The sequence below is a fragment of the Perna viridis genome, chromosome 4, assembly GCF_037379345.1.
Source record: "Perna viridis isolate PV_CMFRI_1.1 ecotype Kerala chromosome 4, ASM3737934v1, whole genome shotgun sequence".
Taxonomy (NCBI): Eukaryota; Metazoa; Mollusca; class Bivalvia; order Mytilida; family Mytilidae; genus Perna; species Perna viridis.
In genome coordinates, this window is record NC_142448.1 from 794,573 (window position 1) to 812,663 (window position 18,091).

The following is an 18,091-nucleotide window of genomic DNA, read 5'->3' on the forward strand; positions in this document are numbered from 1 at the left end:
TAAAAAATGGTTAGGGAAATGAAGGTAGACGATTTAATTTGGCTTCAGTCAACATTTTCCAGGAATTAACAATGGGATAAAGACTGATCACTATAGGGTCACTTATATGAGATTTTTTTTGTATACGAGTTTGGAAATAAACCATCATTTTACTTGAGTATGACAGAAATGTAACGTGTTTATAGAATTCAAGTCATTTTAACAAAAATCACATCAATATGAATCTCATATACACTGGGTCTTCTGAATGAAAATTATTCTGACTTTAGACAAATCATATTTGTCCACGTTTCTTTGCCAGTGTCATATCGTATTATCGTTAACATTGAAGGATAAATTGCATCTGAAAGTCTATTCTTTTAAATATATGGAAAAATCGGATGTATTCTTTTATAAAATTAATTTACATTTTTTTTAAATCAAATCAATCAAAAAACTTTTTTTTTCATTATTTACATTTTAAGGAATCATTTCTCCTATTTCATTTAATCCATTATAAGCAAAATGTATATGTGCATAAATGCTCTATTTTAGGATAAAACGTCCCAGGACGAACAGGTTTTCAAGATCACGCTATACAATATTTATTCAACAAACTGAAAATGTCAACAAATATTACTTCATTTGAGTTATTTCATTCCCTTCAACACAAACAGCACCCGAACTTATAAAATACATATCACACAGCAGTATTGTTTTCACCTATTATGATATTGTGTGCTTGTCATTTTTGTTTGTTACTTGTAAAGCTTATGATCGTTATTGATTTACAGAACTGTTGAAACTAATTGAGAAATGAACTTCATGAAGGTAATAGTTTGGGTTTTTAACACTAACCAGACTAACTGTTTGAATGCACGTTGTCTATTTTAACACCCAGTAAGACAATCGGAGGCAATCAGAATAAAATTCTGGTTCAGACGTAATCTATTGATTTGAAGAAAAAAAAAACGGATTTTTCATTCTATGTGATAACACTTACTGGGTTTATCCTTTAAAACAAATAGCACTTTACATATAAACACGCCATCCTAGCGTTTGATCCGTAGGGAGGTAGGTTGGTAAAGTTTGCAGATAATTTGTATGCCGATAGGTGGGCTTTTCAGGTTTATGGTTGGGAAGGGTTGTCGAGGATTTGTATGCAAGTACATGATTGGGATTTGTATGCTAGTAGGTTGCCCTTTCTGGTTTATGGTCGGTAAGAGCTGCTAGGTATTTGTATACAGGTAGATGGGCCTTTCTTGTTATGGGTAAGGGTTGCCGAGGATTTGTACGTAGATAGATGGTCGGTGAGGGTTGCCAAGTATTTGAATGCAGGTACAATTCTTGTAAGGGTTGTTGAGTATTTGAATTAAGTTAGATAGGCCTTCCTGGTTTATGGTTGGTAAGGGTTTTCGAAGACTAGTATGCACGTAGATGGTCGGTAAGGGTTGCCGAAGATTTGTATGCAAGGAGATGCTCGGTAAGGGTTACCGAGGGTTTATATGCAAGGAGATGCTCGGTAAGGGTTGCCGAGGGTTTATATGCATACCTGTACCTTTCTTACTAGAAGTAGCGTCGATGTGTTGCAAGAAAAAAATTATAAGAAAAGGGATTAGAAAGGCGCAAACATCAGCTTTGCTTACAGAGTAGGATATAAAACGTTTCCTTTTTATCATGAACAGTCTAAAAAAATAAATCGACATGAAAAAAATGCTAATTATACTGAATAGTAAAAAAATCTTTTTATCATTTTAACAGTTAAATCGTTACCCGAGTCATTGAAAGGTAAAACTATTGTTGTTTCACAGTATAACACTGTTTTGCATGAAATAGCATTAACCAATAGAATCAAGGCATGAGATAGCATTAACCAATAGTATCAAGGGATGTAATAGCATTAACCAATAGAATCAAGAGATGTTATTTTATACCGATGTATTGTATTGTGTCAGGTGTTTGAGAGTATTTCTATTTTACAGTTTGCGTGGCTTATTTTTTACTTTAATATTAAAATACATGTTCGTTGTACCACAGAGGTCAACCTTGCTTACAGGCAAAATTGCGTCACAAAATTTAACTTAACTATGGTCATAGGTTTATAAGTTAACTATAGTCATGTGATTGTAATTTAATTATAGTCATATGTTTATAACAAGATGTTAATACTTAAAAATTCATTTCATACTCTAAATGAGGATTTAGGAAGCCAAAATGAGTAATGTTAAATTGTTAGAAATCATTTTATATTTTGCTAGGTGTTTTGTCTTCTCCCTTTCAACAAACAACAAGTGAAAGACGAAGCAATGAGTCCACAACCTGAAGAAGACAGATCATCAACGAGGAACTGATTAGGACATACCTAAGTACAATCCACATTTGTATTTATGTTAGATTTCTTACGCGTTATTTCTCAGTTGATCACTTAAAAACAATCATAACCTGCTACTAGTAAGTTAATATGTTGTATTTTTTTATTTTACAATGGTTGAGATTTTTCTTAAGAATTGAATAGGTAATTTTTTTAATTCTATGTTTGACTTTAAATGATCTTTTAGCCATTGTATGTTAAGTTTATGGTGTTAATGAAGTCTATTGTTCTACCAGTATTATTGATGTGACAGGTTGTAGACATTGGGGTTGTGAATTATTGTACCTTGTTTCACGGCAGAAAACAGTGATATCTTGTGTCTTACTTGATCTAGAGAATCAGTATATACTTTGTAATGTCATCACCATGGACAGAAATGTAATGGCTAGTAAGAATTCTTGTCAATACAATGGAGCAGTTGAATCATCCAGGCTTAATGTACACAGAGATGTATTATAAGATGATTCAATGTAAGTCTATATCGCTACCTTGACAATGTCTATCTAGTCTGTAATAAAGAATAGATATCCGTATTCCATGCCCTTTATATCCTAAAGCTGTGATATTCATGTATATGTTTTTATGTTATTTTTATACAAATCCATAATTTTGTGGTTGTTATTCATATTTGATATGTTTTGTATGTATATCTCCCTGTTTGATATGTAAGATACGTTGTGTAGTATCGGGGGTACCTGTTAGGTATATAAGGTCCCTGTCTGCGTCTGATGGAGTATACAAGGTAGATAGATGGTGGGTATCGTTACGTGATGTGTGATACCTAAGATCCTCTAAGTATCTAAAGTTTAAAATATATCAGCTAAGTACACTAATGTACATAATGGCGGGTTTTGTATCAAGTGTTTACACTTAAAAAACAATAATTATCACGTTAAGATATAGAACTACAATATATAAACTATATAAACTAAAAAAAATATTTCTGTATATTTTTGAAAATATGATACAATTAATGTTTATATTACGATAACTTCATGTTTTTGTAGACATGCTGGCTTATTTTTTTATCAGTCTCATGAATTTTTCTAAAAATTATTAATGAAATTTAAAAGCTATTTTTATGTATAACTATTTATAATGTAAAAGTAAGCCGAGTCAGTGTTTACAATACAAGGCTACTTGAAATTTGGTGGTAGAGTTTGGCATGTTCAACAAGATTATGCACATAAACCGGAAACGATTTGTTTGCCGGTTGCTATGGCAACCGATTTTCCCTCCAAAATTTAAAAAATGATCCGATTTTAATGAAGTTGGTCTGTAGAGTAAAAATGATATGCTGCGTATGAATTTATTGGTTCAAGATGATTTAAAAGTCGTCGTTGTCATAAACCCCGATTTTCCTGCAAAAAAAATTCGAAATGCTCCGATTTTGATTAAACTTGGTTTTTAGGGTGAAAATTACATTTTGAGTCAACATTTTGAGATTTCAAGACGATTTGTCAGTTGCCGTTGCTATGACAACTTATTTTCGCGCCTTAATTTTAAAATTCTCAGATTTTGATGAAATTGTTTTAAAGGTGCAAATGGCTTGCTGAGTCCAAATTTTAGGGTGATAATAGTATGCCGAATCCAAATTCTGAGTTCTTTAGACTGTATGGAGTCACAGATTAGACCGGTTTTGGGAGCCCTTCATGGTCCTTTAGATCACAATAATCTCTTGATATTTAATTATTATTGAATGTTACATTTGAAGTGCTACAAGTGTCAGTTAATTTTGTTGTATACTTTGGTCATTATAGTATGATTGGCAGGTGTAGTATACTTTTGTCATATTGATATGTTTAACTCATGTATTTCTCATTCCTTCATTGTAATAAGGTTAAACATGAAGACATTGTATTTCATTCATTTGTCTCGTTTTACTGATTGATCAACCATTACTGTTTGTAATTGCTTATCTTATAGCACGACTGATTTGTATAGTTTGTTTAGAACAATTCTATTGGAGCATTTGTTGTTTTTGTTTCTTTAAGCAGTCATTACTTTTTTTACTAATTGATTAAATACTTAATACCTTTTGTCTGTTTCTGAATCAGTAAAACATATGAATTTAAGGAAAATATTATAAATGATCAGAGGCAACTGGTCAAGGTAAAAGAAGTTGATGGAGATGTCAATGACTGCCTGTTATCAGAAACTTTAAAATTTACTATACACGACCTGTTGTAACCTTAATTTACATTCTACAAGAAAGTTTGGGAATTTCTGTTGGTCACATGACAAAATTGAAGGTCAATAATAACTAACTGACTTCAAGAATGGAGCAGGTCGTTTTGGTAAGCTTAATGTGATGGCAAGGCACACACAATTCTTATAATTCAAATTAGCGTAAGCTGTTTAATGTTCATCATACATAAATAAAGTCTTTGACAGTGAAATCGCTAGAACATAGTTGTGTATAGTTAATATAGTATTTCTCCACAAAGTCTGAGTTTCTAGAGAACCAAACTTGATAGTTGTTAATAACAATTTGTGCTTCTGTTTCTGCATCAGGGAATCTGTGATTATTTTTCCTTGCTGAAAAAGAATCAAAGAAAAACTAGATTTATATATTATATTATAATAGTTAAATAGATGACATTCGAAATTAAACCTTGCAAAGAAATCAATTAGAACATGAACTACACACGAACCTACTGTTCTTTTTTTTTTATTTTATTTATTTTATTTTATTTTTTTTTTTTTTGGTTCCTTTTTCTCAAGGAGTTGAATCAAATACTTTCGAACAGAAACTACCACTTCAATTATTTTTACTAAACCTTTAATTTGAAAAATGAAATTCATTATGACAGACTGTCGTGAATTGAATAATGCACCTTAGATTGCATTGAATTTTATTTATAAAATAAAAAGTAATTACAAACATAAAAATAGGAGATGTGGTAAGATTGCCAATGAGACAGTCATCCACCAAAAGCCAAGCAACAAACAATTAAACTTCTACGAGTACAGTCTGCAATCTTCAAAACATTTCGTCTACTTTTGTTTATACGAATTGGTCATTTACATGAACTCCTGAAGTATTTAGTACCTTCACTGACGAAAAAGTTGGCAAAATGTTGGGAAACTCGCACTCCCTCATATGTGTGAGCTAGTCCCTTGTAGGCACTATTCCATATAAAATTATTCTTTTCAGGATGCCACTGGATGGCATACACAGGGTATTTATATGCTGAAATAGACCAGAAATCCACGAACATTGAATAGGTGTACCGGGGCGTATGACATTTGCGCCGATTTTATAAATTTTCTTCTTTTTTCACTTATACCGATTGTCGTCTAAATATAGCTGAAATTTTGCTGCTCGGACGTTAAACACCAACAAACAAACAAACAAAACACTTATACCGATTGCATTTTTAACGCTCGTCGATTTTTATTTTTCACCAGCGCTGATTACCTGGTAAAACAGGTAACTACATGTAAATATAATAAATACGTGTATTATCAAAGGAGTTCAATCTTTGGTTATCAATGGCCATGCTTACAGATTGATTAACTAACTGAATATGGAAATGTAGCTTATAGGAACACAAACAAGACATTTTAAGCTAGAGACACAACAGATGTTGATGGACATTGTACTGTCCATGCACAGAATAGGCATAACCATGTAGCAGGTTACAGAATGACAGAGACAGGGAATATTCTGGTGGACCGTACAGGCAAGTGAGCTCTGGGTATATACGATTTGGGAAACAGTCGATATTTTAGTGCTTTATAGATAATGTGTTATGTTCAGAATATTTGTGGATGTAAATAAAGCGTTTTTAACTGTTGAAATAGACTTGTTCTGTTCGTAGTGAGCAAGGGACAACATTTATGTACATGATTACGAAATTCCTATAGTGAGCAGGTGACAACAGTTATGTACATGATTACGAAATTCTCGTAGTGAGTAAGGGACAACAGTTATGTACATAATTACGAAATTCCCCTAGTAAGCAGGGGACAACAGTTATGTTCATGATTACGAAATATAAATATGAAGTATATTATATATATATATACTATGATTCATTATGGAAGAAAAATAAGAATATATATATATGACAAACGGGGGCGGTTTGAATTGATATTGATTAATAAAAATAAAGAAATAAAGAAATGAAATATCTTTAAATTTACTGAATATAACGGTAATTTATCTGTAATAAAAAAGAAGTATTGGGGCAAGTGAAAGAAAAAAAATATCAGTGCAAATGCAAAACGCAGGCTATGTGTACCGACCAGGCAATTGTCAGTTAACTTGAAGGAGTTAATTGTGTCATATTTGCTGATATGGAGAGAGGTTGTTGTCCACAAAATAAGCAATAATGTTGAACAGTTGAAAACTATTAATGATTAATATCTTTAATTACACGATATTACAATCAATTATCGAAATAAAAAAAGTAATTATAATTACCTTCTACAGTTGATATAAACTTTTTACCATTTGTTGCTATGTTTGTAGACAACACCCTGAAAAACGTCTTCAACCTTGGACTTTCCATGTAAGTCTGAAATATGTACATATGGATGAACGAAATAATGGAACTTTATGGAGCTGTCATAGTCGTCTGCGATAGATACGGTAGATAAAATACCGATAATGTAGTGCTCTAAATAAGAGTAACAAGAAAATTACCGAACACTAATCCGAATCATAGTCAGGTCAAGTCAAAAATAAATCTGACAAAATAGATCTTAAAACACTTAAGTAGTTGGTACCGCAATGGTCCTAAATTGTTACAGGCATTTCTAACGAAATGGTGGGTTAAATCTAAGATTAACAGCACGCCAAATCTCCCTCTTCCATTGCGTCTGAATAAACACCGGTGGTGATTAAATAGCATTTGCCTGCTATAGTGTCTTAATCGGTAAATCAGTTGTCAGTACAAAGAATAATTTACCAAAGTCAATTATTAATCATTGTTTCAGAAAAAAACTGAACATTTTTCAAAATGAACCGATATCTGAAAAATAATTTGGTAAGAGACCTTTTGAGACGTATTTCCTCGTATCCCTGATTTAGGAGTCTGTTACGTAGATTTTACTAGACTTCAAAGAAATTCAGAGTAGTTAGTTCTTGCTCTAGAGTAGCGAATCAATGATAAAATATAAACACCATATGCAAAAGATGAAGGTGTGTTATAGCACAGTTTAGGAAAATTTTTAATATTAAAACTAAGGTCGTTTCTTCTATCATAAACCTTGCTACTGAGATGATTACTGTTGTCGAATTCGAGATTCATGTAGATATGTATTTCTCATAGATACCCTCTTCAAAGAAATTAAGAAACTGACCAATATTATTTTTGGGGAATTCAAAACAATTCTGAAAATTTATTTTTATGATTTAATTTTTTTCATTTTTAGTCAGTCGTAAAAAACAAAACCATTGAATAATTTCTGAATTTATAGGAGGAAAAATTATATTATCAATCATGATCCAGATTTTTTTCTGTGTGATAACAAAATTATATTATTTGTACCCCATATTACTCTAATTCACATTCGGAGTTAAATGAAAGCCAAAATGGTTAAATCAATCTTGCTTCAATCTAAAAGGACGAAACAAATGTCTCAAAATAGGCCAACACAAAAAAATGATTCATAATAAATCTTGTTTTGTCTGATAGGATATATTTCTCCAGTTCTACAGATAAGCATGCTTTATTCATTCCGCTAAATTGTTTATCTTTTTAAACTCTTTTGAGACAGAGATCAACCATAACTCACACCAATCAAAAATGCAAGTTTCAACACTCCCTCTAGACAGTGTTTTTTTTATTTCTTAGTAATTCCAGTTTTAGTGTTTATTTAATTATCTTTAAAAAAGAGCATAATACTAAGGACACAAAACACAATAGCATTTCCCTTTTAATATCTTAATCTGCGTCTAAAAACAGCTAAAAACTTAACTCTATGACAAACGTTTTTCCAAACATGTATTGTCGTTTCGTAAGATCATGACCTGATTGACCGAAGGATGAACAGTTCACCCTTCCGGAACACATGAATTGTGCCCGGCTGGTGTTACTCGTTTCTGTCGTTGTAAGGAGTATTGATATGATGAACTATGTCAAAGAGACAACAACCTCACCATGATGAACTTTTGTAATTTATCTTTGATTGAGTCCTCCGGCTTTTTCCATCGGTTGAGCCTTGTTATTTTGGTTAACTTCTTAAATCAATCATACCTGCATCAAGACACTTTGTTTATGAAAATTAGGAGTTACATCTTTCTTTCTGATATAGGTTTCAACATCTTTTGGAAGATTACCAAATAAGCGACTCTCTTTATAATCTGAAAATTATATTTCATAAAACTGCCAAGTAAATACTTCTGCGTTAAAATTAATATATATACCACTTTATTCGTTTGTACCGAGTTATATACGGGATGAATTTTAATCTCATCTACCTAGAACAGTCAGGGAAGAGGCAATAATGGTCAGCTTTGACGCTACCAGCCTATACACAAATATACCCCATAACCTAGGTATTAATGCCGTAAAATATTGGATAGAAAAGCATCCCGAAGCAATTGATAATCGTTTTACCGCTGACTTAATATTGGAATCAGTTAGTTTTATTTTGGAGAATAACTCCTTTTATTTCGATGAAAAACATTATTTACAAATTCATGGTACAGCTATGGAAACAAAATTCGCGCCCACTTACGCAACACTAGTAATGGGGTTCTTTGAACAAAAATTGTACCAACAAGTGGAAAACGAATTCTGACTGGAATTTGCTAATGAAATAGAAACGTCATGGAAGCGGTTTTTGGATGACTGCTTTATAATCTGGAATAAATTTACTGAAAACATAGATAAATTCACGGACATCCTGAATAATAACAAATTCACAAAAGAATTGAGTGCAGACAAATTGCCGTTCCTAGACGTTTTAGTACTGAAAAACAACGGAGATATTTCAACCGACATTTTTTACAAGAGTACAGACACGCATCAATATTTAAGTTTCAAATCGTGTCATCCATCCCACACGAGGAGAAACATCCCATACTGTCTCACGCGTAAAATATGTACTGTGATAAGCGAGGAAAACACTAGAAATGAACGCTTAAAGGAATTAACTTCTAACAGTCAACGCTAGAAATAAACCAGACAACTCCGTAATACCCTTTGCAATAACCCACAACTCATGTAATGCGAATAATTTTGAAATAGCAAGAGCAAACTTACAAATTATAGCACAAAGCGAATCGCTAAAAGTTCATATCAACAAAGAAAAAAATAATACAAAGCAAACGTCAACCGGAAAACCTTAAACGAATACTTACAAGTGCCCGTTTCGACCCTGCCGATAAACGCTTCACTGTATCGAAATGCAAAGACAAACGTTGCAACACTTGCGACTACATACATGAAGGACACTTGATCACTACAAGGGATGGAACCACTATTTACGCAAACGAGGACATGAACTGTAAAACTGCAAATTTAATTTATTGCATACAATGTAGCAAATGTGAAGAAATGTATATTTGTCAAACAGGCGACAGGGTCATTGATCGAACGAGAGTCCATCGACAACAGGTCCGAGTTCCAAATTACAGATTTTGTTCCGTCAGTGAGCATTTAGATAAATGCAGCGATGGACGATTTAAAATTTTCCCATTTTACAAACTGAGAGACAATGATAAAGATTTACGTGAAGCCAAAGAAATGATGTTTATTCGTAAATTTAAATCGAAATTGAATGAACGTTAACATTTTTCTTGTCATCTTATTTCTTTCTTTTATTTTAACATTTTTGACGTTAATATTTAACTCCCCTTATACTATTATAACGTCACTATATGTATAACGTTACCATTAACTACGTTGTCGTTATGTAATGTCACCTGAAGATTGGCAGCAGCCATGAAAGCGCTAGTGATGTGAATACATAAATACATCGTGTAAATCTGATCGTGTTGGATTTTTATGGAGATATATATATATATATATATATATATATATATAGAAAGGTCTGAAAAATTCCCAACGACGTTAGAACTGTCAAATTTGCGATGCAAATTTTTGGTCGTTCCCTCCGCGGGACTCGAACTCGTACCGCTGTGACATAAAAAGTAAAGCAACTCGGTCTCCACTAAAAACTGGGGGCTTGAACCAGGTGCACCGGTAGGGTAAGCGTCCTCTGCTATATTTTTGGCATTTGGTTGTAAAACTAACATGTTTTGTTTGTTCATGGCAATATGATAAATTTAGAAAAACCATAGTTTGACCGATATCAAAAAGAAATAAAAAAAAAGGTCACTGCTAATGCTAGGAGTATGAAGCATGAATATTCAAGCCGGGTATAAAAAGGAGAACTACAGGTCATCTAAGCAATATCTTAAAACTAGACGCGTAAGCTATACATGCAGATACAACTTCACATATAAATCACAACATTTGGTTTATTACGTTAAACAAATTTGCTGCTAATAAGCTGAAAAATACTAATAAGCTGTGAAAAATACATTGCATATTGCTACAAAATACAGCATATGCTCCATTTTTGTAGCTTTTAAAAAATTTTTTTTACACCATCTGCAAATAAAAATATGTTTGAACTTCTAGGTACACCATAAAAATTTCAATATTAGTGATGATTAAAGAGTTGTATTGTATTTTGTGATATAATCAATTTAAGGGTTCTTTATGGTTCACGAACCACGAATTAAAATATTTAAAAAAAAATACATGTACAACTGTAATAAAGACTTGATCGATACGTTATTCATTTTGGATTACTAGAATCAAGGACTGTAGACCTATTATCACCTAGTTCTTTGTTTTTTGTTGTGTGTGTGTGTGTGTGTGTGTGTGTGTATGTGTGTGTTTTTCCATGTCTGGTCTTAGCCCCTGCCTTACATTCTTTTGATTTCCACTAGAATCTTGGTTCCCTTGATTACTCTAGTACAGTGCTTAATCAAACTATGTAGCAAAAGACCAATTTACCCGAAAGCGTATTACAAGACAAACTAAATTATAACATATTGGTTTGTCATTGTTAACAGTGAATGGTTTACCTTCTGTAAAGTTTAACGGAAGTGATTTATCCATTACACCCGTTGCTGTAGTTACATCAGTACCGTCAACTAAACTTAGTAACTGTTGAAGACCTCTACAAGTTCCCCAAATAGGATAATAATCTCCATCGTCGAATGCCTGCATATTATAAATATAAAAAAGAATGTTCCATTTATTATGGACAATTTATATTCTATCCGCAAAACCCAGGAAAATTCAACGAATTAAAGACTTTTCTTTATTAACATAACTATGAAATGATATGTCCTCTTTTTAATGTGTTCAAGCTGAAGCCAAGTTGTTTTTTTTTAAATTCTAGCGGAAAGCAAAAAAATGTAACTTGAAGACAAAGACCAGACATGGAAGACCAACACTCACAACAAAGAACATTTTATGGCCAAAATAATACATATAAAGTAAAAAAAGGTCAATGAACACCTCGGACTCCACTAAAAGCCGGGAGATATCCACTGCTGACACTTCATTATTTTTGGCCAATTTTTATTTGTTTTACTTAATTTCTTAAAGACTTTTTTTCAAATTTTAAAATAAACATTTTATAAATTACAACAGAATCTTTTTTCCTTTTCTCAATTAATGAGCAGGTAACTTTTAAAAAAATAAAGAGGAGGATACTGATATGTTATAAAGTTATTTGTCATTCAAATATATATACAATATAGGTACATTGTCGAAAATTATTGAAGATATGTGATGAGGCGACGGAACGGTTAGGAAATGCGAGGCTCCGCCGAGCTATTTCCTCCGTTCCAAGCCGAATACTTAGTAACTAAATAATTTTCGACAATGTACCTATATTGTTTCTATCCTGTTATATTAATAGTTTTGTGCGTGTGTACATTTTTAAAATAAAATTTTAAAATGCATATCCACTGAGGAGCCCCGATTGTTAAACCCAAAGAAAAAAATTAATACGCATGGCGCATGACTCAGTAAACATTGAAATTCAATCCACACAATATAATCCGCCAAAGCTGTTTGAAGAAAATAAGCAATGTATCAAAATTTATTTAATTCCAAGAGACAAATAAGTAAAATGAACAATAAATACAAATATTTTGAATGTTGTAAAGTCGATTTTAAGAACATTAAAGTTTTGAATTTCGCGAGGAAGGTGGAAGCTGACTTGTTTCTGTTTGGTATATGGCAGTAGAGTTCAGGGGTGAAATTTGTGCACTAGTTTCTTTGCGATATGAAATATTTGTTTGAGATTTTTGAAGAAGAGGAGGCAGTTGTATGGGCAGATCCATAATGTAGTGTTCCTCTGATTCATTATCTTGGGGTTTAGGCAGTAATAAATGCAAGACCATAACAATTTCCAGGTCATTTGTCTCTTTGAGAGTTTTATCATATTGTAATGCTTCAATTTCTTTAAGTGGGGACCAGTTTATGTTAAATTGTGACGGACACTCTGGCTCCGAGTCCGACATGACTGAAATGACAGGGGAAGTCGTCTGCAAACTGACAATGAATCAAATCTGAACGAGATTTGGGATTTGCCATATATATGACCGTGAAAAAAATACAAACAAAATCATTATTTGGTTTACATAAAATCTGTTATTTCATTCAGGTGAAAACGAAACACAACAGCAAAAAAAAAAGATTAACCGGATACGCAATCGCAATTTGTTTATATCGTATCTATGGTGGCGGCCATGATTAATTTACGCATACCAGAAAAAAAGTAGTTCCGCCGATCACGTCAGTGGGAGGAGCCAGCAAGTCGATAACCTGCTAATGTACGGATACAGCAAGAAAAATAACCGTATACCTTTATTCGTTTAACAAATAACCTCATTGCAGGATAAAAATGCATTAACATATATCATCTGTTGCAGTTTAATGTATATATTATATTCGAATTGCTCATTTACTTTTGTGTGTGTCTGTTTTCCATGTCTGTTGTTTATCCCTGGATTACATTCTTTTGATTTCCGCTAGAATCTTGGTTCCCTTCATTACTCTTTCAGTAAATGAAGGTAATAACACAGAAAAAAAACTAAACAGTATCAAACCAATTAGAATTTCGAGAGTTCACTAAACCTCCATATATATTGACGTCGTCCGCGCGTATATGTTTTTAAAAGAGTAATCAAGGGAACCAAGGTTATAGCGGTAATCAAAAGAATGTAATCCAGGGACAAAGACCAGACATGGAAAACAGACATACACAACAAAGAACATAAAGTAACTAAAATCATACATACAAAGTAACAAAAGCAAATGAGCAACTCAGACTCCACGAAAAACTGGGAGCATGGACCAGGTGCGTCGGTAGGGTAAGCGTCCTCTGCTTTTCTATAAACACCCGCCGAGTTGCTCATAAAAAGTCAAGTCCGGGGTAGACAAACGAGGAAAGGAAAACTATGACCCGTTGAATAAATAAGTTTTCATGGTGCTGATGGATACACCATAACGATCCACGAGTTCAAGATGACGACCATAAAACTTCTGTAGTGATGACTTCAATCTTGTAGCAACACAACCCTGTTCCAGAAGCCTATTTGTCAGAGTTCTAGCGCGATACAAAAAGTCTGCGTAGTCCCGGCAAGCTCTGGCATAACGTATGAGTTGTGATTTATAATTTGAAGTACGCAAATTAAATTCTATCAATTAAGAGTGATAATATGCGACGGAACGGTTAGGAAATGCGAGGCTCCGCCGAGCTATTTCCTCCGTTCCAAGCCGAATACACATATCTTCAATAATTTTCGACAATGTACCTATATTGTTTCTATCCTGTTATATTAATAGTTTTGTGCGTGTGTACATTTTTAAAATACAATTTTAAAATGCATATCCACTGAGGAGCCCCGATTGTTAAACCCGAAGAAAAAAATTAATACGCATGGCGCATGACTCAGTAAACATTGAAATTCAATCCACACAATATAATCCGTCAAAGCTGTTTGAAGAAAATAAGCAATGTATTAAATTCTATCAATTAAGATTGATTATATGTTTTTGCATAAAGTAACGATCTGCAAATTGAACCAATATTTTTAAAGTGACAAACAACGATAAAAACGTCCGTGATACACTGACGAGCTCGATTTTTATAGAAATGTTATGCATGCATCTCCTACATGTTAAGCTAGTATAGAATAATAGACAATTACTTGATATATTGACACTTAATGATTAAAAACACATTGACATCCGAAGCCTTCATACATTATAATTTCGTGGTCGGTAAATTGAATGACCTATTGTCTGCATAAAAAATATTGATGGGTATAAAATTAGAACAGTAAAAAAAATACAGCATGATCGAAAAAAGTATGCTTACCAGGAAGTCATGATATATCATGTCACAGTTACATTTCAGATTGTGAAAACACCTCTTCATTTACTAGCCAACCACAACCACGATAAATGAATGATAATTAATGTTAAAACAAAGAATATTCCATACCTGAATAGCCATGTTCAAAAACATTCTAGATACTTTAGAGTAGCCCGACTCAAACATGTGAGACCCACCGCCCTGAAGAAATATGCTGAAACATAAGAGAGGGACAAGGGACAATCTTATAATGTTGACGTAAAACTAACGCAACAAATTCCTCATATCTTAACAACCATGTTTAGGGAAAATCTAAATAATATAAAACCTTGCAAAAGAAAACTCCATACATTTCACGTGCAAATAAGTAAGGACTATCGATTTTTACAAATCAAGCAACCATTTCCTAGATTATGACAATATTTTCAGCATATGATATTTTATGAATGCAGCAAATGTATAAGTTTCTTAAAAATCTAATTGGTTTAAAAACGGCTTAAGAAACATGTTTTGCTCATTTTTATCACCAATATTTAATTACTCTTTATCCTTCCTTTTAAGTTTCACATTCTCACTAACATCGTCTGTACTGATTACTGATTTTACCAACTTTGCAGCGGGTAAACTTTGCATTGCTTGTTTATGTCGCAATGTACCAGAATAAGTAACCGCAATGTAAGCGCCCTGTTAACACCCACAAAAAAACACGGTTAAACCCACAATTTCCCTCGTAAATGCCAGTACCAAGTCAGAACCATTGAGATTGTTTCCAACTTTCTTGCCTTGATATTGCCATTTGTTAAATAGACATTGTTTGTTCCGGCTATTTGTATTAGAAAGGTAAGTTTGATATTGCCTCTTATTTAAAAACCTACCCATTGGTGTATTGAAACATCTGCTCATAATATTCATCTGCCTCATTGTCTCTGTAATGAAAATAAAGTATAAGCTAGAAAGTACTTGACGAAGTAAAAACGACACTTTCTAAACGGTAAAGATTGAGTTAATTTACTTTTGTTACTTTGTATCTATTATATTATTTTGATTAATTTATGTTTTTTGTTGTGTTTGTCTGTCTTTATCTCTGAATTACATTCTTTTGTTTTCCGCTAGAATCTTGGTTACCTTTTATTTTTTCATTGAACATACGCATATTTGCACGAAAAAAACCTCATATTTACTATTTGAAATACCTTTAGGAGAGCCATAAATGACTACGAAAATATAAAGATGATAAATTACAGTAATTAATCATTTAACCTTGCGGAACATCACATTTTTGTCATTATCTAGACAGCACCAGTATTTTTAATATAAAAGTCATTTTAGCTTAGACATGTTGTAATACACAAAATTCTTGCAAGATGTATCGTAAGAGAATTATTCGTACCTAATGGGTACTAAACGAGCTCCAGCACTTTCTACCCATTTGATATAAGCGGCTGACATGACAGTATCTCCAACCGCTCCAGCAATTCTCGATTTCTGAGCAACTACTCCTTAAGGAAAATTGTAAACTATTTTAGACGACAAAAGGTATGATATTTGCACATACAATATTAAGCTAGTCATTAAAAAAAAAATTTGTCTTTCAATGAAGACATGACCATGTTATTCATGATAAAAATCATTTGTTATAAGATATGAATTACATTGTCCCCTTTCGTCCTGACAGCCTCAAATTTCTATACAAAGAGTTTCTTTGCTTTTGTTACTTTGTATGTATGATTTTAGTTACTTTATGTTCTTTGTTGCGTATGTCTGTTTACCGCTATAACCTTGGTTCCCTTGATTACTCTTTCAAATGTCTGGTCTTTGTCCCTGGATTAGATTCGTTTGATTACCGCTATAACCTTAGTTCCCTTCATTACTCTTTGCACGGATAATCAAGAGCACTACAAAAAACCTTACATAAACTGCTTACTTCTTTTCTGAACCACGTAAAATTTTGCTATTTGCAGCACCAACGACAAATCAATTAGATTTTTATTTTGATAGGATCACAAAAGTTACACATTTTTACTCTTTGCTACTATGCTATATCTGCAAATAAGACAAAGAAAGACTGAGAATATTAATCAAGCTTGGAGAGGTAACGCAGGTATAAATACCTTTAATATTCCGAAACAAAACTTGTTTTATTTTTTTGTTACATATGTTTATTTATTCATTGGAAATAGCTCTAATTTAAAAAAAAATAAATGAAAAGATGATGACATCATTACAATTCTGAATATTTTGAAAGGCATGAGATTTGTGTGCAGTTTTCACCATGGATTTTATCTGTACCTGTTCTATTCGATGACATACATAGTACAAACTACCGATAACTTACAAATCTGACAAATCAACTAGAAATATATATTCAAAACGCAATTTTTTTTCTTGCAGATAATTCTTTAAATTGAAAATAATACAAAACGAAATATTAACTTGCAATAAATGGTTACGACACTATATTGTCATGTAAATAAAAAAAACAGAAAAAAAATTTATTCAATAACAAAAAAATCAGTAAATCAAAAGAATCATATATTTAAATAATAACTTGGTGTGGTAGTAACGCAAAATATTATTATGCTGGTGAAAGGTTTCAGCAAAATGTGAACGTTTGTAGAACACAACGAATAAAAAAAGTTAACAGGTGTTTTTCACTGACGCATTTGCCATTCGTGTGGATAGCACAAGCTCTAACACAGCAGCTGATTAAATCCATGCCGAAGCAGCTAATGGACTGAACTTGTACTGACATTGAATAAATTGACACTTAAATGATATATCTTACCAATTATAGGTCTGTCATAAGCTCCTACATTATGTAAAACAGTGTTTACCAACAAAATGAACAAAACTATTGCCATAATGTAAATGGCAACAATTTAATGTTATACGTTGGTTTTCTTATAATCGTCTTCTTTATCTGTAATTATTTACATTCAACAATTTCTAGTTTGAAAAAACAATGTAATGAAAACATGTAACATATGTTATAGAAATCATATAAGTTAATATAGTCTGAAAACAGACATAGAAAATGGTAAGGGACAAATCGAAATATACGATCTATTTTTGAAATTGTAATGAATTTCCTTGTTGACGTATTTATTTTTATCGATCCAGTTCAGTGTTCTTGATAATACGTACAAAAACAATTGGGCTGAAGTATAAATCATAAAACATGAAATCTTTATTACGGAAAATTGTCCTTATTCATGAAGAAAGAAGTTATAGATTAGTTGGTCCTTACGACTTTCTTCTTTTCATTTTGAAGTTAGAGTAGTTTGCGTTCCTGTGTAGGCATTGTGAACAATACATTGAATCAGATCATACAACTGGTGGCCGTTATTTTATACAATTTTCTCGGCATTGACATTGTTC

The 18,091-nt window shown here is 32.5% G+C and overlaps 2 protein-coding genes across 32 annotated transcripts in view; one reads left to right on the forward strand and one right to left on the reverse strand.

Annotated features, from left to right (window-relative positions):
* The window catches only part of LOC148618361 (calcium-activated potassium channel slowpoke-like), a 64,595-nt gene extending 60,206 nt beyond the window's left edge, over positions 1-4,389 (forward strand). For 17 of the 30 annotated variants that reach the window (XM_088577161.1, XM_088577166.1, XM_088577171.1 and 14 more), the window contains 2 exons: positions 1,741-1,767; positions 2,238-4,389. In XM_088577161.1, coding sequence (XP_088433287.1) covers positions 1,741-1,767; positions 2,238-2,302 — 92 coding nt within the window. In that variant the 3' untranslated portion in view covers positions 2,303-4,389. Of the gene's footprint in view, positions 1-773; positions 811-1,740; positions 1,768-2,237 lie in introns of all 30 variants that reach the window. The other 13 variants (XM_088577178.1, XM_088577186.1, XM_088577176.1 and 10 more) reach the window with 3 other exon arrangements.
* Positions 4,390-4,679: 290 nt separating this feature from the next.
* Positions 4,680-17,679, reverse strand: LOC148618362 (gamma-glutamyl hydrolase-like). 2 transcript variants are annotated; one of them, XM_088577206.1, is made up of 9 exons: positions 17,499-17,676; positions 16,104-16,212; positions 15,589-15,639; positions 14,843-14,927; positions 11,403-11,541; positions 8,557-8,663; positions 6,780-6,873; positions 5,403-5,543; positions 4,680-4,888 (listed from the first exon to the last, which is right to left on the reverse strand). In XM_088577206.1, the coding sequence occupies exons 1-9, from the start codon at positions 17,572-17,574 to the stop codon at positions 4,719-4,721; spliced, it is 972 nt and encodes a 323-aa protein (XP_088433332.1). In that variant the 5' UTR covers positions 17,575-17,676; the 3' UTR covers positions 4,680-4,718. The 2 variants fall into 2 exon arrangements, with proteins under 2 accessions (XP_088433332.1, XP_088433333.1); XM_088577207.1 differs by lacking the exon at positions 5,403-5,543 and having other exon boundaries at positions 17,499-17,679.
* Between the last annotated feature and the right edge of the window lie 412 nt (positions 17,680-18,091).

Coding starts and splice junctions, on each gene's coding strand:
- LOC148618362 (XM_088577206.1), bottom strand. CDS start 17,574: ATGGCAATAGTTTTGTTCATTTTGTTGGTAAACACTGTTTTACATAAT. Junction 15,640..16,103: donor GCTCGTTTAGTACCCATTAG/GTACGAATAATT, acceptor TTTTCATTACAG/AGACAATGAGGCAGATGAAT. Junction 4,889..5,402: donor CAACTTTTTCGTCAGTGAAG/GTACTAAATACT, acceptor ATTCTTTTTCAG/CAAGGAAAAATAATCACAGA.